The following is a 22,561-nucleotide window of genomic DNA, read 5'->3' on the forward strand; positions in this document are numbered from 1 at the left end:
TTTCACCCATAGTATTTTATACATCGAACGAGGCGAGGGTGGGTGTCAAAGACACAGGCCCCTAACTTCCACTGATAGTCAGGGAAAGTTCAGTGCCTAATTAACTACCATTTGTATCTTTGAAAACCTCCCCCTAAAATCAGAACTTGCTGCATTTCATGATGTGCAGTGTGAGAGCCTGGAATGAAGCCCTTGGTGGGGCTATGGCTGAAACCTGCTGAATGAGGAAGGTGATCAGGGAGACGGAGATTAATCCTGTTTTCAGAGAAAAAAATGAAGATAAATGGCTCTGTTAAAATATTGGGAATAGCCATCTAGGACTATTTCAAAGCAGGGTTAAGATGGGAAATGAGTTTACAACGGAATGAAAAGCAAAGGAAGGAAAATCCCTCTTGGGATGATTTTGAGGCTGATGACAGGATAGCTCAGAGGCCTAGTAATGGGATACAGAGGCTTTCACCTCTCGGTCACTGGCTTGAACCTGCTTAGACTAATAGACTTTAAGGTCAGAAGTGACCATCAGTATGACCTCCAGCACATTGCAGGCCACAGAACCTCACCCACCACTCCTGTAATAGACCTCAGGCTGAGTTACTGAAGTCCTCCAATCATGATTTAAAGACTTCAAGTTGCAGAGAATCAACTATTTACACTAGTTTTAAACCTGCAAATGACCTGTGCCCCATGCTGCAGAGGAAGGTGAAAACCCCCTAGGGTCTCTGCCAATCTGAGATGGGGGAAAATTCCTTCCCGACTCCAAACAGACCTTAGACTCTGAGCAAGTGGCCAAGTCCCACCAGGCAGACACCTGGGAAAGAATTCTCTGTAGCAACTCAGAGCACTCCCCATCTAGTGTCCCATCACTGGCCATGTAGGATATCTGCTGTGAGTAGTCGCAGGTCAGCTACATGCCATTGTAGGCAACTCATCATACCGTCCCCTCCATAAACTTATCAAACTCAGTCTTGAAACCAGTGGAGGGTTTTCTGTTGGTTTTTTTTTTTTTTTTTTGCCCCGATTGCTTCCTGTGGGAGGCTGTTCCAGAACTTCACTCCTCTGATGGTTAGAAACCTTTGTCTAACTTCAACTTGTTGATGGCCAGTTTATTTGTTCTTGTGTCCGCATTGGTGCTTAACTTAAATAACTTCTCTTCCTCCCTGGTATTTCTCCCTCTGATGTATTTAGAGAGAGCAATCATATCTCCCTTCAGCCTTCTATTGGTTAGGCTAAACAAGCCAAGCTTTTTGAGTCTCCTCTCATAAGGTAGGTTTTCCGTTCCTTGGATCATCCTAGCAGCCCTTCACTGCACCTGTTCCAGTTTGAACTCATCTCTCTTTAAACAAGAAAGCACAGAATTGCACACACTATTCCAGATGAGGTCTCACCAGTGCCTTGTATAATGGTAACAACACTTCCTTGTCTCTACTGGAAATACCTCGCCTGTTGCATCCTAGGATTGCATTAGCCTTTTTCATGGCTGCATCATATTGGCGGCTCAGTCATCCTGTGATCAACCAATACAGTCAGGTCTTTCCTTTGCTCTATCACTTCCAACTAATACATTCCCAGCTTATAGCAAAAATTCTTGTTGTTAGTCTCTAAATGCATGACCTTGCACTGTTAAATTTCATCCCATTTCTATTACTCCAGTTTACAGGGTCATCCATGTCTTCTTGTATGATATTCTGGTCCTCCTCCGTATTGGCAATACCTCCTGACTTTGTGTCACCCGCAAATTTTATTAGCACACTCCCACTTTTTGTGCCAAGGGCACAAATGAAAATGTTAAATAAGACTGGTCCCAAGACCAATCCCTGAGGAACTACACTAATAATCTCCCTCCAGCCTGACAGTTCACCTTTCAGCATGACCTGTTGTAGTCTCCCATCTAACCAGTTCCTTATCCACCTTTCAGTTCTCTATTAATCCCCATCTTCTCCAATTTGATAATTTCCCATGTGGACCTGTATCAAATGCCTTACTAAAGTCCAGGTAGATTAGATCTACTGCATTTCCTTTGTCTAAAAAAATCAGGTGTCTTCTCAAAGAAGGAAATCAGGTTGGGCTAGCACGATCTACCTTTTGTAAAACCATGTTGTATTTTATCCCAATTACCATTAACCTCTATGTTCTTAACTACTTTCGCTTTCAAAATTTGTTCCGAGTCCTGGCATACAATTGAGGTCAAACTAACAGGCCTGTAGGTTGGTAAATAGTCAAAAGTCATTCCCAGATGATAGCACACTCTGACATATGATCTTAGCCCAGCCCCAGTGGATATGTAAGCACATTCCCATGCCCACTATCCTAGGAGGAAGAAAAGGAATACTTGTGGCACCTTAGAGACTAACAAATTTATTTGAGCATAAGCTTTTGTGAGCTACAGCTCACTTCATCGGATGCATACAGTGGAAAATACAGTGGGGAGATTTATATACATAGAAAACATGAAACAATGAGTGTTACCATACACACTGTAATGAGAGTGATCACTTAAGGTGAGCTATTACCAGCAGGAGAGCCGGGGGGGGAAAAAACCTTTTGTAGTGATAATCAAGGTGGGCCATTTCCAACAGTTGACAAGAACGTCTGAGGAACAGTGGGGGGTGTGTGTGGGGGGGGAATAAACATGGGGAAATAGTTTTACTTTGTGTAATGACCCATCCACTCCCAGTCTTTATTCAAGCCTAAGTTAATTATATCCAGTTTGCAAATTAACTCCAATTCAGCAGTCTCTCGTTGGAATCTGTTTTTGAAGATTGCTTGTTGAAGAATTGCCGCTTTTAGCTCTGTAATCGAGTGACCAAAGAGATTGAAGTGCTCTCCGACTGGTTTTTGAATGTTTATAATTCTTGACGTCTGATTTGTGTCCGTTTATTCTTTTATGTAGAGACTGTCCAGTTTGACCAATGTACATGGCAGAGGGGCATTGCTGGCACATGATGGCATATATCACACTGGTAGATGTGCAGGTGAACGAGCCTCTGATAGTGTGGCTGATGTAATTAGGCCCTATGATGGTGTCCCCTGAATAGATATGTGGACAGAGTTGGCAACAGGCTTTGTTGCAAGGATAGGTTCCTGGGTTAGTGGTTCTGTTGTGTGGTGTGTGGTTGCTGGTGAGTATTTGCTTCAGGTTGGGGGGCTGTCTGTAAGCAAGGACTGGCCTGTCTCCCAAGATCAGTGAGAGTGATGGGTCGTCCTTCAGGATATGTTGTAGATCTTTGATGATGCGTTGGAGAGGTTTTAGTTGGGGGCTGAAGGTGATAGCTAGTGGCGTTCTGTTATTTTCTTTGTTGGGCCTGTCCTGTAGTGGGTGACTTCTGGGTACTCTTCCGGCTCTGTCAATCTGTTTCTTCACTTCAGCAGGTGGGTATTGCAGTTGTAAGAATGCTTGCTAGAGATCTTGTAGGTGTTTGTCTCTGTCTGAGGGGTTGGAGCAAATGCGGTTATATCGTAGAGCTTGGCTGTAGACAATGGATCGTGTGGTATGATCTGGATGAAAGCTGGAGGCATGTAGGTAGGAATAGCGGTCAGTAGGTTTCCAGTATAGGGTAGTGTTTATATGACCATTGCTTATTAGCACTACAGTGTCCAGGAAGTGGATCTCTTGTGTGAACTGGTCCAGGCTGAGTTTGAGTGGTGGGATGGAAATTGTTGAAATCATGATGGAATTCCTCAAGGGCTTTGTTTCCATGATGATGAAGATGTCATCAAAGTAGCGCAAGTAGAGTAGGGACATTAGGGGACGAGAGCTGAGGAAGCGTTGTTCTAAGTCAGCCATAAAAATGTTGGCATACTGTGGGGCCATGCGGGTACCCATAGCAGTGCTGCTGATTTGAAGGTATACATTGTCCCCAACTGTGAAATAGTTATAGGCGAGGACAAAGTCACAAAGTTCAGCCACCAGGTTTGCCGTGACATTATCGGGGATACTGTTCCTGATGGCTTGTAGTCCATCTTTGTGTGGAATGTTGGTGCAGAGGGCTTCTACATCCTAGGAGGCTGTCTTACTGTAAAAAGACCTGCATGAACATGGGGAGTGAAATGTCCCTTTAGCTTTATGTCCTGTCCTCCAGGTCAGGGGAGACTTATGGGGAAGTATCTTGGCGTCTCAGTCTGGCACTGTTCATTGGCCCTAAAGTCACTTGAAACATTATTGTAAAATGGGAAGATGAACATAAGAGTTGAGGAGAAGAACAGCCACTGGCTGAAGCAAACGCTTCAGAGTGAAACAGAAATGAAGCCAATCTGCAGCACGGGGAACAGAGCAGAGTGAAAGGCTGTCAACTGAGGGGGAAAAAGAGAGGAGGGGGAGGATAAATTGAGGTGCACATAAACAGCCTGCCCTCCAGAGGTGTGATACTGTGTAGTGGCAGCATCCTCAGCTTCCCTCTTAGGGCAACCTGAGGTCCCCTTCAAGCCACCGTCATTGTGCAAAGGGAACATACAGGGGCCAAAGCCCTGACTTGCACACTTGCTCGCTCTGTGCGCTCGCATGCTTTTCCCTTGGATGGGGAACCAGCTGGGGACAGACAGGAGACCGAGTGAGTTGAGCTCACAGCTCTGGGAGGAAACGACAGAGCCAACTGCAGCAAGGGTTTCTGTTCCTTTGAGGGGGGGCACTATATGTGGGCTAGGAGTTGAGAGGCCAGGAGCTGGAGCATGGAGGGGGAGGAAGGGCTCCTGTCCTAGCGAAGGGCAAGGAGAAGAGAGACTATGCTCCAGTCCCACAGCAGAGAGCTCCGAGGACAGTTTTATATATAGTGTCCTGAATTGAATTAAGCTCCCGGTGTCTCTATTTTGAGCTTTTTAAATGTTATTCCTGTTTTTAGGCTGAATATGTATTTCATAAAATATTCATCATACAATCACAGCCATAATGATTGCGACTCCCACTCCCCTCTGCAGCTCCTGTGCTCAATGAGAGTTCTGCCGGGGTGACCTGGCACCAAGGGAGGGGGATGTGCCATGTCTCCATGCCTCTGACTATCCCTGGGTACCTCTGGGTCTGGGACCTGCTGCCATTCAAAGGCTCGCCTACAGATTTACTTCCGAAAGTATCAAATGCCCTGAGATCTGCACCTCTAATAACCAGGTCACTCTAAAAATGCAAGGATAATGTGTGTGCACAAAGAATAAAACAGGTGCCCTGTGCTATTTGAACAGGCAATTCCTACACTCACCAAAGGATTGGATTCCTAAATCTCATTGTGATGTGTTTGTGGCAGTGCCCATGAAACACTAGGGGCTTTTTAAACCCTCACAAAGAGGCGCTCCTTGCTCATAGTTTCAGGACAGATGGAATGACAGAGGTTGGGGGAAGGACAACAGTAAACAGGGGTTTCTGCACAGGTCCACTCAGGTTGCTGAAGGCAGCACAGTAGCAGTGGGTCTTTAAGGGGGAATTAAATGTGGAAGAGCTCAGCAAGTGTGTACCATGCCCAGGACACAGAGGTGATGCTATAAGAAGCTGAGAAAAGGGCAGGCAAGACTGTAGTGGAGGGAACCAGGGCACTGTAGTGGAGGGAACCAGGGCACTGTAGTGCTTGAAAAGGGAAGAATAGCTCAGAATCTGTTTGCATTCCAAACCCAGCCATGTATTAAATGTCTCTATCTGAGATCTTTCTTCAGAGTGCCTTCTTCTTCACCATCCCAAACGTTCTCATTTTTTGGCACTGCCTCTGTCCTCTCAGTCATCCTGTCTCAGGGTTCAATTCTCAGTTTTCTTCGGGAAATGACTGTAAATTCACTCCTAATTTCATTCTCCCCTTCCAACGGGGACTCACATTCCATTCCACATCCTCTCGCCTTTGATCTGTTCGACTGAAACTTGTTTTAAATTCCATCACAAAGTTCAGGTTCAGTGACCAGACCAGTCTGGAAACTCCAAACTCTCAATGAAATCAGCCCATCTCCTCTCTGGGAGCCTGACTGCTGTTGCAGCAAGAGAAGGGAAATGCTCATTGTACTCCCAGGGTGCAGCTGGTAAAAGCAACATTTTTTTGCTCGCTCTCTTCCTTTTATATTTAAGAACACAAGAACAGTCATCCTGGGTCAGACCAATGGTCTTTCTAGCCCAGTATCCTGAATTTTGACAGTGGCTAGTGTCAGATGTTTCAGAGGGAGTGAACAGAACAGGGCAATTATCGAGTGATCCATCCCTTCTCCTCTAGTCTCAGCTTCTAGCAGTCAGAGGTTTAGGAACATCCAAAGCATGGGATTGCATTCCTGACTGTCCTGGCTAATAGCCATTGATGGACTGATTCTCCATGAACTTATCTAGTTCTTTTTTGAACCCAGTTACCATTTTGGCCTTCACAGCATCCCCTGGAAATGTGTTCCACAAGTTGACTGTGCATTGTATGATGAAGTACATTCTTATATTTGCTTTAAACCTGCTGCCTATTACTTTCATTGTGTGACCTCTGATTCATATGTTATGTGACGGGGTAAATAACACTTCCTTATTCACTTTCTCCACACCATTCATTGTTTTATTGATCTCTATCATATCCTCCTTCAGTTGTCTCTTTTCCAAGATGAACAGTGCCAGTCTTTTTAATCTCTCCTCCTGTTACAGACCCTAATAATTTTTGTTGCTATTCTTTCTACTTTTTCCAGTTCCAATATATCTTTTATGAGATGAGGCAACCAAAACTGCATGCAATATTCAAGGTGTGGGCACACCATGGATTTATATAGTGGCATTATATTATATTATCTGTCTTATTATCTATCCCTTTCCTAATGGTTCTCAACATTCTGTTAGCGTTTTTGACTGCTGCTGCACATTGAGTGGATGTTTTCAGAGAGCTATCCACGATGACTACAAGATCTCTTTCTTGAGTGGTAACAGTGCAAACCCTATCATTTTATATGTATCCTTGGGATTATGTTTTCCAATGCGCATTACTGTGCATTAATAAATACTGAATTTCATCTGCCATTTTCTTGCTCAGTCACCCAGTTTTGTAACTCTTCACAGTCTTTTTTGGACTTTAACTATCCTGAGTAATTTCAGCCAAAGACAGTCTCCAGCCTGTCTGCTGCTTCTCCTCATGCTGTAAGTTACCCTCCAGATCACTCAGGTATTCAGGCTGTGCTCCAGCTTTGAATGGAATGCCATTAATAAGATAGATCGTCCAGGTGCTTAAGAGGAATTTGGTTGGGCTCCACGTGAGGGAAAATACTCTTTCTTACAGACACCAAGGATTGGGTTGTAGCTTTAAAGCTACTTCCCTGTATCAGGCATGATGCAGAGCTGCAGTGTCCGATGAAGTGAGCTGTAAATCACGAAAGCTTATGCTCAAATAAATTTGTTAGTCTCTAAGGTGCCACAAATACTCCTTTTCTTTTAGTGTCCCAAAAGGGGCACCAGGCAGATAGTGTCTGCTTGAGATGAGGCAGATTGATTCCCTGGTTGCACCAGCTCCTACTCCACCGCCAGCATGGAGCCCCCCTTCGAAGAGGCTAGCCCCCTGGCCCCACCCATTCTGCCTGAGGTCACCCCACCATGACCTGAACCCCTCGCCCCCTTGTGGCTGGGGGATTCCTGTCCCCTCCCCCCCACCCAGAAGACCCCTGGGCTGGCCGAAGCCACCCCAGCCTTGCCATGCCTCCCCTCCTGAGACCCCAAGCCGCCCTATGGGAAAAGCTTGTCTCTTCTCGAAGAACCTGGGTCCAGGGAGATTACTGATGAATCCAAGAAGCTGAGTAGCACATACTGCCTCCTCAGCTGCCCCGGAACCTGCATGGGGCATAATAATAAGCAAAACTTCCCGTGCAAACCTCACAACCAGTGTCCAGCAGCTACAGAATACCAGGGCAGGTCTATTATAGCCACCGCCTATGGCAGCCAGGTTTAGGGGAGGATCAGCAGGCCCATAGCCCCATTTCTCCCCCAACTGCTTTTTGGAGGAGGCAGTGGTCCTTGTGCTCCCCAGAGCCAGCCTTGTGGGGGAAAGAACCTTCCTTGCCCCAGCACTTGGCCTACCTGCAAGTGTCTCCTCTCTGCAGTATGCTTCAGCTTTGTTATCCTAGGGGCCTTCAAAATGATGTCACCAACCACTAGGGTTGGCCTAGATCCCCTCTGAATCAATAGGATCTGCTGCCACCAAGTGGCAGGCTGACCTGACACACATCTCCCATTAAAACTCTCCATCCCATAGGGGTCCCTTACTGTAGTACCTGAACATCTCACAGGCTTCCATGTATTTCTCATCAGCACACGCCTGCGAGGTAGGGCAGGGCAGTTATCTCTTTTGACAGGTGGGGAACAGAGCAACGAGAGACTAAGGGACTTGCCAAGGTCACCCGGGAAGTCTGTGGGAGAGCAGGGAATTGCATGCTGGTCTTCCAGCTGTTAAGCCCGTGCCCTAACCATTGGACCATCTTTCCTAGCTGCCAGTGAGTACTTCAGAACTGGTGTTAGGGTGACCAGACATCAAGTGTGAAAAATCGGGACGGGGGTGGGGGGTAATAGGAGCCTATATAAGAAAAAGACCCAAAAATCGGGACTGTCCCTATAAAATCGGGACATCTAGTCACCCTAACTGGTGTTTAGATTCCCCAGTAGAAACAGCAGCATGGCCATGAGTGTGAATTAACCCTGTAACTAAGGTTCTATCGGAAGCTGTATCAAGCTCTTCATTAAAAGGCCAGTTACAGACCATCTCAAATGCGTTCTCTGCTTCTGTTTGTGTCATCTCTGAGGGCCTGCGTGGCTCTAGGGATTGCTAATGACATATAGAGCCTTTCATCACTAGATCGCTTGTTTACTAGATGCAGATTTGTAACGGTGAGGGTAATTCAGCTTACTCCAAGGGATGTGGTAAATTGTCCATCCTTTGGAGCCTTTAAACCTATGCCAGGTCTACACGACGGACTGATATCAGTATAACTGCATAGCTCGGGGTGTGAAAAATCCACACCCTGACCAATGCGGTTACACCAACGTAACCGCATGCGTAGACAGTGCTGCGTTGATGGGAGACAGAGCTCCCTCCTCTCGAGAAGGTGGATTAACTACGCCAAGGGTAGAAACTCTCCTGTCGGTGTAGGAGCGTTTTCACTTAAGCACTACAGCAGTGCAGCTGCGCCGCTGCAGTGTTTTAAGTGCCGACCTGCCCCCAGACTGGCTGCCTTTCTAACCGATCATTCCACCTCAAGCTGGGCCGGCTGCAGGAATAACGGGGTGAAATTCTCTGAGCCATGCTATGGAGGAGGTCAGACCAGATGAGCATCATGGTCTTTTCTGGCCTTAGAATCTATCATTTTTTGGCCTGATTCTGAGAAATGGTGAGTATCTGCCAGTCTGACTTCAGCAGGCACTCAGTGCCTCTCAGCAGCAGTGTTTTGGCAATGTAGTCAGCCAAGTGCATTATGTTATCCTTGAATGATCTTTTCCTCCTGAGCTCAGCCTGTGCATTGGTCAGTGCCGGAAACACTCTTTCCTTAGGCCCTCTGAACTGAAAAGACTCTGCTTGATCCGAGGTGTGACTTGGGGTGGGGGTGGGGGGGGGACGGGAACAGAGGATAGATAGATGATAAGATTTAAACCAGCAGAACTTCCAGGAGGAAATACTTGTTGACGTAGGGGATCAGGAGGCTGCATAGCATCTCAGTTGCCATGGGGCTGGATCAAGAGCCCCACTCAAGGGCGTTCCAAACATTCTGGTTTCCTTTCCCCCCAGTGGGAAGAATCAAAAAACCTGGTCAACCTTCTCATCATCCTCACCGGCGTACACCCCCTATGTGATTGCCCAGGAGCTGCACCGCCCGCCGCATCCTCAGAAAGAGGAAGAGGAGCTTCTGCCCCACCTGCTGCTACCCGAGCATGTCGACCTGCTGGAGAAAGTGGACAGGAAGTACAAGAAGAAGAAGAAGAAGCAACAGAAGAAGCAAAGGCTGCGCCAGTTTAACGACCTCTGGGTTCGCATTGAAGAAAGGTACCAACTGGCGGGGGAGGGAGGCGCTCCACTACACTAAGATTGGCTGTTTATCCAGGCTCATTAACATGCCACAAACCCTGTGTTTTAAACTCTGTTCACTTCCTCTGGTGCAAATCCAAAGAGCAGAATTTGGTCTCTTATCTCTTGCAATTCTTATTTATGCATTTAGATTTAAATAATAATAAAAATTCATATTTCTAGGTGCCGTAACACACCATTAACAATGCAATTGGTTCTGTCTGCATAATTGCTTTAGTATCAAAAATAAGGTAGGGTAAGGAAGAGGCGACTAAGGTGGTTTTCCCAACCAAGAGAACTGACTCTCCTAGGATAGATATAACCACAAGAACACATAGCCGCCTTTTGAACTGTGTGTCGTTCCTCAAGCACCTTCCATTTGCCACTGACCCACTGCTGAATGTGCATCTGTAGATTTACTTATTTCCTTCCCATCTGATAAAATGCAGGTCTGATTCTCCATCACTTTGTGCCAACATTTACCCCGTGAAATGTGCTCATTCAGACTGGAAGCGTTTCACTCCCACTGTGTGCAGTTTAAATGACTGCTGAAGGGGCAGGGCAATGGAGAATTGGCCCCTATGAATTTTAAACAAGTTTCTCAATTCAATTCAGTGGGACTCCCTAAATCATTATTTTTCATCAGCCTCAAGGTGTAGAGAGCATTTGAGAGCACCTGCACTGCTATGATACATTACATCAATATATCATTGCTTTTCGATTCCTCTGAATGATATATTATGGGGACAGGTCGGGGGAAAGCTGCAATGGCTATTCTTGTCTGAGTTTAAATGCAGAGATGATCATTATACTATTTATTATATATGGTTGCATAGGTTGCTATAATTTTCGTTTACTGCAGTTAATAAAGTTGATGTTAGTTATAGTTGGTGGTTTTTATTGCTATAGCTGGTATTAGCTTGACCTTCAGCAGACAATCCTAAAGGATAACCCAGAGCCTTGACCAGTTTAGGCCCTGATCCTTCATATACCCATGCATGTTTACCTTTATGCGTGCAATATTGAGTGGGACTACAGATGTTCTAAAGCCTACTCCTGTGTGTTTGCAGGATCAGAGTCTTAGCTGAGGGTCGTTTTTACACCAAGGGATAGGTAAGATGGGAAGAAGTGTCAGTTGAGCATAACTGGGGGTAAGGGCTGTTTCTCCAATTTCCACTTCAGGAATACTCTAGTCAGACCTCCAGGGAGCACAAAGCTGATAAAGTTTTGTTGGTGGCTACTGTCAGCAACCCCCTCTTGACTCCAGGTATATGTGCCTTTAGGGCCTTGGGAGTGGCAGAGACCAGATCTTTCTTTCTTTGCAGTTTTCTTTCCACCCATGAAATGCATCACTTGAACCAGAAACAAAGTCTGATTTTTAGTAGTAGCAGCCGTGTTAGTCTGTATTCACAAAAAGAAAAGGAGTACTTGTGGCACCTTAGAGACTAACAAATTTATTAGAGCATAAGCTTTCGTGAGCTACAGCTCACTTCATCGGATGCAACCGATGCTCTCAAGTGCATCCGATGAAGTGAGCTGTAGCTCACGAAAGCTTATGCTCTAATAAATTTGTTAGTCTCTAAGGTGCCACAAGTACTCCTTTTCTTTTTGATTTTTAGTAGTGATCCTAGCAGCAGAAGGAGTAAATGGCTAGAGGACAAGCCTCCCAAACAGCTTCTGTACTGGGGGGAAAACAAGCTGAGTGATGTTTATTTCTTCTTGGTTGTCTGCCCGGTGCCTTCCAGCTAGGGAGAACTATAGGATGCCACTGTATCTGCCGCATACTGTCACTAAACTGCCCATCACTGCGCTTCAGGTTAGATTCTTTCCATTGCAGGGGTCTCTGCACTGTCTTTGAATGTGTGGAAAATCAATACTAACTTTACACCCTAGATATCCTACGTTATGTCTAGTTTCAGAGTAGCAGCCGTGTTAGTCTGTATTCGCAAAAAGAAAAGGAGTACTTGTGGCACCTTAGAGACTAAGAAATTTATTTGAGCATAAGCTTTCATGAGCTACAGCTCACTTCATCGGATGCATTTGGTGGAAAATACAGAGGGGAGATTTATATATACACGCACTGAGAACATGAAACAATGGGTTTTATCATACACACTATAAGGAGAAATACTCTCCTTATAGTGTGTATGATAAAACCCATTGTTTCATGTTCTCTGTGTGTGTATATAAATCTCCCCTCTGTATTTTCCACCAAATGCATTCGATGAAGTGAGCTGTAGCTCACGAAAGCTTATGCTCAAATAAATTTCTTAGTCTCTAAGGTGCCACAAGTACTCCTTTTCTTCTTACGTTATCTCTAGGTGATGGGCAGTTCCTGAAATTGCTGCCTTGTTTAAAAAAAAAAAAAAAAAAAAGAGGCAAACAAACACATGCAAACTCCTTTGCATGCTTCTGTTGTGCTAACTGCCTCACCTAGTGGTGCTGTTTCACATGTCACTGATGAAATTCAGTCATTCACAGGAGCCCTTCAGACATAAATATTCAGTCCATCTCTGAAGCCACAGCCCTTACTCCTACATATCCACCTCTCAGTGGATAAATCTCTTGTGCTTGGATCTGGGCCATTCATAACGTAACTCCTGTGAGCAGGTAACCATGAAAGGCCTAACTCAAGTGATTTCATACAGTCTTGTAGCGGGTTTGGCCTGAATTGCTCTGGTCTGTGCTCCTGTATGTATCTGCTCTCTGCTTTGTTGCACTGCCAGCTGGGTTCTGTCCAGTTACTGTAGGAACCGCCTGCAGAGCTGTTGGATATGGAGTGGTAAGTGTTTTCAAAAAGCAGACTAATTGTCTTCAAATTCCCCAAGCATTTTTGCTTAATGCACTCAGCCAACGTAAAGCAGGAATAGTGCACAGCAGCTGGAGCACACTGATGCAAGTGAAATGGATACATTTGTACAGTTGGGCAGGTGTGCTTGCTGGAATTTTGCTGGAATTTATCTTAGTTTCCACCTAACAATGCTGGGCCTGGGGATTTGAGCTGTGTCTGCCTATAGCCTCAGGGTCAAATCTAGCTCCAACCTGTTATCCAAAGAGCAGTGCCCACAGCTCACACTCCTGTTTGAGACAGGCTTTTCACATGGACTTTTGCTTCTCCGTCTCTAGACTGAGAAGCATTTCTAAAATCCTGCCTGGATTTTCCTCACTCCCACTGTCCCACATATGGCCTATATGCTTTCTCCACCTGCCAGTGGTGCCCTTTCACATGGAGCATCATTTATATGGAGGCTGCAGAGAGGCTTGGTTCATGCTAACATGCACGTGCAAACTAGGGAGAACCTGGACTGGGTTCAGGCTCAGCTGTTGAAAGCAGATGCATCAGCCCTATAAATTGGTGCCATGTGGCGAGAATGCTGGTTGGCAGAGCCTTCTCTGTTGCAAGGCTAGATTTGCTTATCTGCTAAGGTTGCTGATCAGCTAAAAGGCTGGCTGCAGGGGCTCAGGAATGTTGCTAATACCTCTCTGCTCCCCTGGGATCAACTGCCTCTTCTGTGAGTGAAGGGGAGTCTAATCAGGTAGATCCCAGCTCAGGGACAGGAATAAACAGCTCCACCACAATGAACACCCCCATCCACCAGGGAGTCTCTCTTGCCAACTCCTTATATTGATGCTCAGCTGGGTTGGGGCCCTTTGGGAATAGTGGTGTGAGATGGGGATGAGGTATTGTCCATGGCAGTCTCCTCTCCTTTGCCAGTGGGGATCTGATAGGAGCATTATCTGGCTCTGTCCTCCTCTGAGAGGGGCAGGTGTGCAGTGGCCAGCCGTTAGCGGCACGAGTCATCAAGGAGTCTTGCTGTCAGTGGGGCTAGGGAGGTTCAGAGTGGGGAGAGTGAAGGGCTCCCTTTCCTTGTGGATCCATGGGGCAGGGAGGCCAAACTCGCAGCCTCATTCAGGAACACACAAGATCTGCAGACAGCTCCATAAGTTGGCCTTGGACCCTCCTGTGGGCATTTCTGTGACAATTTGACTCCTGGTTTGTGGTGATCATTGACCCTTGTGACTAACTGCTGACCAAGATTCTTCTCTGTTTGCCTTGCAGTACCACTGACCCACCTCCCCGGATTCGCATCATTAATGGCTACATTACAGTAGAACCTCAGCCACGGGGACATGGGCGATCCAGTCACCTCCACACAGAAACCAGCAGGGCCCACGTGCCTGTTCACTCTCTGCTCATCTTGCTATTGACACGGGCTTTGCAGACATTAACAGTGCTGCAGTGAGACTTGGGATGAAACTGCAGGGTCTTTGGCTAAAAACTTGGGGGGTGGGGGTGGGAATAGAAGACCAGAATCTCCAGGTGGGATGCCTGTTCTTTGGAATATCTTATTTAGACTCCTCCTTTTCCTGAATCTGGACCCTTAACACTATTAACTGGCTTGACATGCCCAATACAGGAGAAGATATTTTTAATGAAAGCCATTATTTATTCTTCTCTTGCAGAAGAATTATTGCAAGGTATCCCATAATGCTCTTGGGAGATGTACAATGTCGCTGTAACATAGCTGCTGTTTAGCTGTATGAACCCGACTAAATATATTTTTTTGCCTTCACTGCCTCGTGTGGTGCAATAAGTTAAACACTACTAACTCATTGGTGACTTTGGCCAGAAGAGAACATTTTAGCCACATCAGCACAGCTGGGAGGAAGAGGTTGGTATCTGATGTCTGTGTTAGTATCTGTCACTTTGATTTCTCCCCATTTTGGGCCCCAAATGATACATTTCTTTTAGTGCAAAATGTTCAAAAGCACCTAAGCGGGTTGGGAGTTTTAAGTCCCATTGAAAGTTGCTTTTGACAATGTTATTCTTAATCAAGGCTGGCTGCCTCTGTGCAGAGAAGCACTGCATGTAAATCGTGTGCTGAGGGAATCTGGGCCCTTACTGCTTGGCAGATTTCTGAGGGGAGAGAAGCTAAGCCAAAATCACATTGAGTCAAAGCCCTCCACTGACTGGGCTTTTCTGTAGTGCAGCCCTGTTTCCCCTCCCATTCATCTCATTTTTACTTAGGGCTGGCCTACCTATGTCACTCAGGGCTGTGAAAACTTCACACACACCCTGCCCCCCGAGGAGAAGAGTTAAGTCAACCTAAGCCCCAGTGTAGACACTGCTAAATTGACAGCTTCTCAAGAGATCCCTTTCCGCCACCCTAGTAAGTGTCTGGGCCTCAGGGCTACGGTGGCATAGCTGCAGCACGGCAGCTGTGCCGCTGTAGTGCTTGTAGACATGGCCCAGAGTGCCCAGAAATACAAATTATTGGCGTATGTCTACACTGCAGCTTGGAGCTCCAGTAGACACGTATGCGCCAGCTCTGCTTGAGCTAGTGCACTAAAAATAGCAGTCTTACCAGAGTAGCATGGTGACTCAGGCTCGCCATCCGAGCACCAGCCCATCTGAAATCCTAGGTATGTACTCGGGCAGCTGGCACACAGAAAATTACACCTTCCAGCTCCTGTGTAGATGTACCATTAGCTGAGGTGGTGTGAATTGGGTCCAAAGGGCTCCTGGCACCTCAGAATGCCCTGACTGTGAGACAGGGCAGGCATTTCACTAACCACTGGCAGCTGATTGGAGAAATGAATCGAACTAGTACACTGTCCACTTTCTTTTAACTAAAGCCCCCAGCTTCTCCTTTCCTCCTCCTATCTGGTGTGACCTCTTCACAGTCGCCACTGCATGAAACAGTCAGTGCTGGATTTTCTCCCTGCCCGCCACAGGCTCATTCCCGTGCCCCTGCTGCTGTTCAGAGCTGTTCCCCAGCAGCGCTAACAGGAGTGAAAAGGCCACAGTGATGTCCCTTCTGCTGGGTCACTGGGGAAACTGGGGTTTGACCCTCCACTGCTAGGCCTTTTATAATCCCTAATGGTCCATGGCCTATCAAGTATCAGTGTAGCTGAGGCAATAATCCTGTCAGGTCTACATTTGGGCCTTTGTTCATGTAATACTTGCTTTGGGGTTAATGCCTGCATCCAACCAAGGACAGAATATGGCCCTAACTGGTTTATTTAACCGTATTAATTGTTCATCTATGTAAATTGCATCCTGAGACACAATCTCACCGAAATATAATTGCTTTCATTCAATGAGTGTGGAGGCTGGTGTACACTCTGTGCATGGACAAGATCATTGGGTCCAACAGAGCTGTCACCTTTGCTCCCAGATTCCAGGGCTAGCAAAGTTTAGCTTTGGAACAATTTCAGACAGCTGCAGGGGCTGTCCCAGCAGCCATGGGTAGCCAGAGTTGCTCAGAATACGGGGTGTGGCTATTTTGTTGGCCATTGGGGCTACTGTCCACTTGGGAAGACTTTTGGAAGATTGTAGTGTAGTTTGGCTGTAACAGAAATGTTCCCTGAACCTGCCTAATGGACCTGAGATGTGCCTAAGGGACTGCTCTCCACGTGTCTGTCCAAAACACCAGGACCACTTCAGTTGTCCTGGCTCATTGTCCTGAGGTTTGGTCTGCACTGGGGTGGGGGATCTTCTAAGGCCTCCCTTACCGTGTTGACCAGAGTCCCTAGGCCGCTGTCTCCAGAGCTAAGTGTAAGGTTATATTTGGTACACTTGTACATATTGGCCCCCTTTTCTTTCATTTTTTCTTCCTGGTGCACTTGCTGACTAGCTGCATCTGGGATTAATTCTCCACACCCACACCTTAATTTTTATTTTTTTTGTACAGCATCCCAGATATTTGACATGGAATCTGGGCTCTTTGAAATCAATGTGACTATTGCTATTGACCTCAGTTGGGCCAGGATTTCACCCTCTATTGGGGTGGCTGGTACTTTCAAAGTAATAAATGAAAGAAATAGAAATTTGAGAATTCACTGGTTAGGTAATATAATTCTGCCTGAATTAGATTTCAGCCTCATGGAAGCAGAGGCCTGCCACTTTGTTTTATTCTGCTGAGTGGCATGTGCTTAACAAATGATGACACCCAGGATCAATATTCTGTTTGTACCCCAGTATTACAATGCCCAGTATGCTTGTGATTCTTGAATAATGAAAAATTACATGACCATGAATGTTTTATTTTAAAAAGTAACATTTGTATAAAATCCTGGAAAAATTCAGCCCACTTTGAGAATGGCTTATTGAAAAAATTCCTCTACTGGCCCAAATGGCCCATGTATACCTTGCAGTTTTCACATCCTTATGAGTAGGTGTACATTCACGGACATCACTTATCTTGAACCTGGTGCATCTTCGAGTCAGTCACTTGTTGTTATTTCATGGGTTTTCTCTCTGCTGCTTGTGGCTTTTCAAGAATTACATCTTACTTTGTTTTCTCATTTATTTCCAGTTCTGTTAACGATTGCGATTTCTTCTGGAGCTTTGCAGGAGCACAATGCTCTTTCTTACACATTAATGTTATACTCTTATCTCACACTGCTTCTCTGTAAGCTATGAATACCCCCCAGAGTAAAAGGGGGATTCATTACTAGTTTACTTTCAGCCCCCCTCAGAGCATAATCATCAAGATAATATTGCAGAAAGGAGCAAAAAATTGCATGTGCTTCAACCTGGTTCTCAAAAGCTTATGTGCAAAACCATGCCAAGGTTCATGCTGACAATATGAGCTGGAGTAATGCATGCAGCTGTCTGCCTACCTCTCTATTCTCCAACACCCCCTCTATGATTTCACTTGTTTTGATTCTCTTAAAGGAGCAGCGGTTTTTACCATTAATAATGCAAAATTAGACTTCTTCAGATCAGAAAAGTGCAAGGCTCACAGAACGTGAAAGATAAATAGAGATGAAGAAACATAAGCTTTTGTTTCCTTTATTCTTTGTGCTCCGCTTGATAGAACTTGTTCCTTTTGTAGTGTCCATGATGGAACTCTGTAGGAGAGTGTAGCACTTCTGAACTGACGAAGAGGCCAAGACATTCAAAGTGCTCAATTTCACTTCAAACGCTGGGTTAGTCTTATGACTGGTCCTATTTTCTTCCCTGTTGAGTTTAAGCTGCAATTACTCCACAAGCAAGGTACACATGCTGGTAGAGTTCACTGGGTTATTATAGGTTCTTTTGATCAGCTATTTAAAATACTGTGACACAGAGTGTGTAGAATTCACATTCAAAGCTCCCATTTAGACTGCTGTGGAATGCACTTTAAAAGTTAAATTTTTCCAATAGTTTGATCTCTGGAAAAAAAAATGGAGAAAATACATCATTTACACTGAATTGATTTTACAAGAAAATGTTTAAACCATTAAACAATCCCAAAGAAACTGTGAACTTGGAATATTCCTGCTGAAATTGGTTATACAGCCAAAAGGGTTTAGGTTTTACTCAGTATGGGCCCAATCCTGTAACCCGTTCTCATGTGGGCAGTCTTGCCCTATGCAACTAATCCTAATGAAAAGAGACTACTCACATGAAGGAAGGGTTGGAAAGTCAGGCCCTAACTACAGGCAGGTCCACACTTAAAACACTGCAGTGGCACAGCTGTGCCGCTTTAGCGAAGATGTTACTCTGCCAACAGGAGCTTCTCCCATTCATGTAGTTAATCCACCTCCGTGAGAGGTGGTAGTTATGGCAACGGGAGAAGCTCTCTCATCAATGTACCACTGACTACACTACAGGGGTTAGGTCAGCATAACTGCGTCGCTTGGGGGAGGGGGGAATTTTTCACCCCCCTGAGCGACGTAATTATACCGATGTCAGTTTATAGTGTAGACCTGGCCTATGTAATAAAACTGTAGTACATGAATGTAGTGTGAAAATAAAGTGGGGAGACAGGTGGAATCAGATGGAAAACCACACACAGCTCGATACACTTGTGTAAACGTCTCGGGCTAGTTCTTCAACAGAGCTCCAAACCCAACAGTTACCATCTAGGCACCTGAATTAAGAGGGAGAATTTCCAAAACTCTGAGCTCCGCAGTAATCTGAAAATGTATCGTTTGACTGGGGCAATTTCTCCTTTTAGTTGTGACGAGGCAAGGCCAGATGGCTATGGAAGAGTAGTGGGAGATAGATATATAAGCTCCAGACTAAACAAATCCGTGGTACCAGGATAAGTGAAATGGCAGCTGCTCCAGGTCAATTAAGACACCTGGGGCCAATTAAGAACTTTCCAGAAGGCAGGGAGAAGGCTAGGTTGATTGGGACACCTGAAGCCAATCAGGGGCTGGCTGAAGCTAGATAAAAGCCTCCGAGTTAGTCAGATGGGAGTGCATGTCAGGAGCTGTGAGAAGAAGTTGCGCTGTTGGAGAGGCTGAGTAGTACACACCATATCAGGTACAAGGAAGGAGGCCCTGAGGTAAGGGTGAAGTGGAGCTTGAGGAAGTGAGGGCTGCTGTGGGGAAAGAGCCCAAGGAATTGTACGTCATGTTTCTAAAAGGTCAGCTACCATAGCTGATACTATTAGGGTCCCTGGGCTGGAGCCCGGAGTAGAGGGTGGGCCCGGGCTCCCCCCCCAACCTTTGCCCCCTGTTTAATCACTGAGACTGGGAGACAACAGAGACTGTGCAAGGAAGGATAACTTCTCCTCACCTCCCTTGCTGGCTTATGATGAAAATGGCTCAGTAGACTGTGACCTTTGTCTCTAGAGAAAGAAGGGTTATGTGGAGGGTCACAGTGAGCCTCTGAGGCTAGCAAAATCCGCCAGGAAACACGGGATCCACGGAGGCAAGGACAGAGCTTTGTCACAACTGGTGTCAGGAGTGGGATTTCGTTCACAGCGTGCAGAAGAAAGAGGTTTTTAAAAAAAAAAGTGAAGGGGGGTTTGGATATTTTTTTGTTTTGGTTTTTGTTTGCTTTGTACCAAAATGGAGGAGGTGGTAAGAGCTCTGGTACAAGCCATGGCAGCCCAGCAGGAGGCCACCCGGTTTCAGGCAATGGCACAACAGGAGTCTATGCGGCTACAGCAGAAAACCAATCAATTATTGATGAGCCAGGCAACCCAAGATCGTGCTCTCTTTAGAGAGGTGGTGGACCAGCTGAAGATCCTCATCACCCAGGCCCAGGGGTCCGATGGGACGCAAACCCTGAGGGCCACTGGTTGTCTGCCAAAGATGACGTCAAGAGATGACATAGAGGCATATCTCCTCTCATTCGAAAGGACTTTCGAGTCCTTTCACACATTCACACACACACACACACACATTCGAGTGTGTGTGTTTGCTTGCTGAGGAAGTATCCGAGCGTGTGTTTGCTGGGAGGGCAGGGAGAGAGCCTGAGTGAGTGTCTGATTGGCTGCTAGCCTGCAGGGGGCGGGCATTAGGGTGTCTGTGTGTTTGCGTCAGGGAAGCCTGGCTGTTTGAAAATAGCCAGAGCCTCGCGAACCAGCTGAGCGGCAGCGAACCAGCGGAGCAGCGGGGACAGCAGAGCAGCTCACAGCAGGAGTTTGCCTGGGAGTTCGCCTGGAGTGAGCCCAGTGAGGCTTACATCTTGCCAACGTCTCTGAGGAAGCTCATAGTAGGTAGGTGATATGGAAGGGGGGGGTTCAGCTATTGTGACCTGCACTGGATGTGCCATGTTTGTCTTTCTTCCACAGGACAGAAGCGACTTTGTCTGTACAAAGTGCAAGCTGGTCTCCATATTGGAAGAGAAGATTGAAGGTCTGGAGCAACAGGTAACGACCCTGCGTTGTATACGAGAGACTGAGGATTTTCTGGACCAAACTCAGGATAGCCTTCTAGGGGCACAAAGCTCTAAAGATATAGAGCAGGTTGCACAGAGGAGCCAAGAGGCCAGTGAAGAAGCTTGGCAACATGTGACCTCCAGAAGAGGTAAGCGGAATGTCCGGGTTCCAGTAACACAGACACAGGTAACTAACCGCTTTCATGTTCTCTCCACAGGTACCATTGCGGAGAGTGGACCAGATGATATGTCTGGGGGGAGAAAGCAGAAGGAGACCCCGCTGGTTGGGAGGCATGAGATGCGATGTCCTGAGGTTGGGGGTTCCACGACCACCACTCCCAAGAGGAGAAGGCGGGTGGTGGTGGTCGGGGACTCTCTCCTCCGGGGGACTGAGTCATCTATCTGCCGCCCTGACCGGGAAAACCGAGAAGTCTGCTGCTTGCCAGGGGCTAAGATTCGTGATGTGACGGAGAGACTGCCGAGACTCATCAAGCCCTCGGATCGCTACCCCTTCCTGCTTCTCCACGTGGGCACCAATGATACTGCCAAGAATGACCTTGAGCGGATCACTGCGGACTACGTGGCTCTGGGAAGAAGGATAAAGGAGTTGGAGGCGCAAGTGGTGTTCTCGTCCATCCTCCCCGTGGAAGGAAAAGGCCTGGGTAGGGACCGTCGAATCGTGGAGGTCAACGAATGGCTACGCAGGTGGTGTCGGAGAGAAGGCTTTGGATTCTTTGACCATGGGATGGTGTTCCATGAAGGAGGAGTGCTGGGCAGAGACGGGCTCCATCTTACGAAGAGAGGGAAGAACATCTTTGCCAGCAGGCTGGCTAACCTAGTGAGGAGGGCTTTAAACTAGGTTCACCGGGGGAAGGAGACCAAAGCCCTGAGGTAAGTGGGAAAGCGGGATACCGGGAGGAAGCACAGGCAGGAATGTCTGTGAGGGGAGGGCTCCTGCCTCATACTGGGAATGAGGGGCGATCAACAGGTTATCTCAAGTGCTTATATACAAATGCACAAAGCCTTGGAAACAAGCAGGGAGAACTGGAGGTCCTGGTGATGTCAAGGAATTATGACGTGATTGGAATAACAGAGACTTGGTGGGATAACTCACATGACTGGAGTACAGTCATGGATGGTTATAAACTGTTCAGGAAGGACAGGCAGGGCAGAAAAGGTGGGGGAGTAGCACTGTATGTAAGGGAGCAGTATGACTGCTCAGAGCTCCGGTACGAAACTGTGGAAAAACCTGAGTGTCTCTGGATTAAGTTTAGAAGTGTGTGCAACAAGAGTGATGTCATGGTGGGAGTCTGCTATAGACCACCGGACCAGGGGGATGAGGTGGATGAGGCTTTCTTCCGGCAACTCACGGAAGCTACTAGATCGCATGCCCTGATTCTCATGGGTGACTTTAATTTTCCTGATATCTGCTGGGAGAGCAATACAGCGGTGCATAGACAATCCAGGAAGTTTTTGGAAAGCGTAGGGGACAATTTCCTGGTGCAAGTGCTAGGGGAGCCAACTAGGGGGAGCGCTTTTCTTGACCTGCTGCTCACAAACCGGGTAGAATTAGTGGGGGAAGCAAAAGTGGATGGGAATCTGGGAGGCAGTGACCATGAGTTGGTTGAGTTCAGGATCCTGACGCAGGGAAGAAAGGTAAGCAGCAGGATACGGACCCTGGACTTCAGGAAAGCAGACTTTGACTCCCTCAGGGAACAGATGGCCAGGATCCCCTGGGGGACTAACATGAAAGGGAAGGGAGTCCAGGAGTGCTGGCTGTATTTCAAGGAATCCCTGTTGAGGTTACAGGGACAAACCATCCCGATGAGTCGAAAGAATAGTAAATATGGCAGGCGACCAGCTTGGCTTAATGGTGAAATCCTAGCGGATCTTAAACATAAAAAAGAAGCTTACAAGAAGTGGAAGGTTGGACATATGACCAGGGAAGAGTATAAAAATATTGCTCGGGCATGTAGGAAAGATATCA

The 22,561-nt window shown here is 46.6% G+C and overlaps 1 protein-coding gene across 1 annotated transcript in view; it reads left to right on the top strand.

Annotated features, from left to right (window-relative positions):
• Positions 1-14,556, top strand: part of TRABD2A (TraB domain containing 2A) — a 108,165-nt gene extending 93,609 nt beyond the window's left edge. The window contains exons 6-7 of the mRNA XM_038402835.2: positions 9,696-9,950; positions 14,032-14,556. Of these exons, the coding sequence (XP_038258763.1) occupies positions 9,696-9,950; positions 14,032-14,215 (439 nt within the window). The 3' untranslated portion in view covers positions 14,216-14,556. The remainder of the gene's footprint in view (positions 1-9,695; positions 9,951-14,031) is intronic.
• The last annotated feature ends 8,005 nt before the right edge of the window (positions 14,557-22,561 follow it).

This window comes from Dermochelys coriacea, chromosome 5 (assembly GCF_009764565.3).
Source record: "Dermochelys coriacea isolate rDerCor1 chromosome 5, rDerCor1.pri.v4, whole genome shotgun sequence".
NCBI classification, from domain to species: domain Eukaryota; kingdom Metazoa; phylum Chordata; order Testudines; family Dermochelyidae; genus Dermochelys; species Dermochelys coriacea.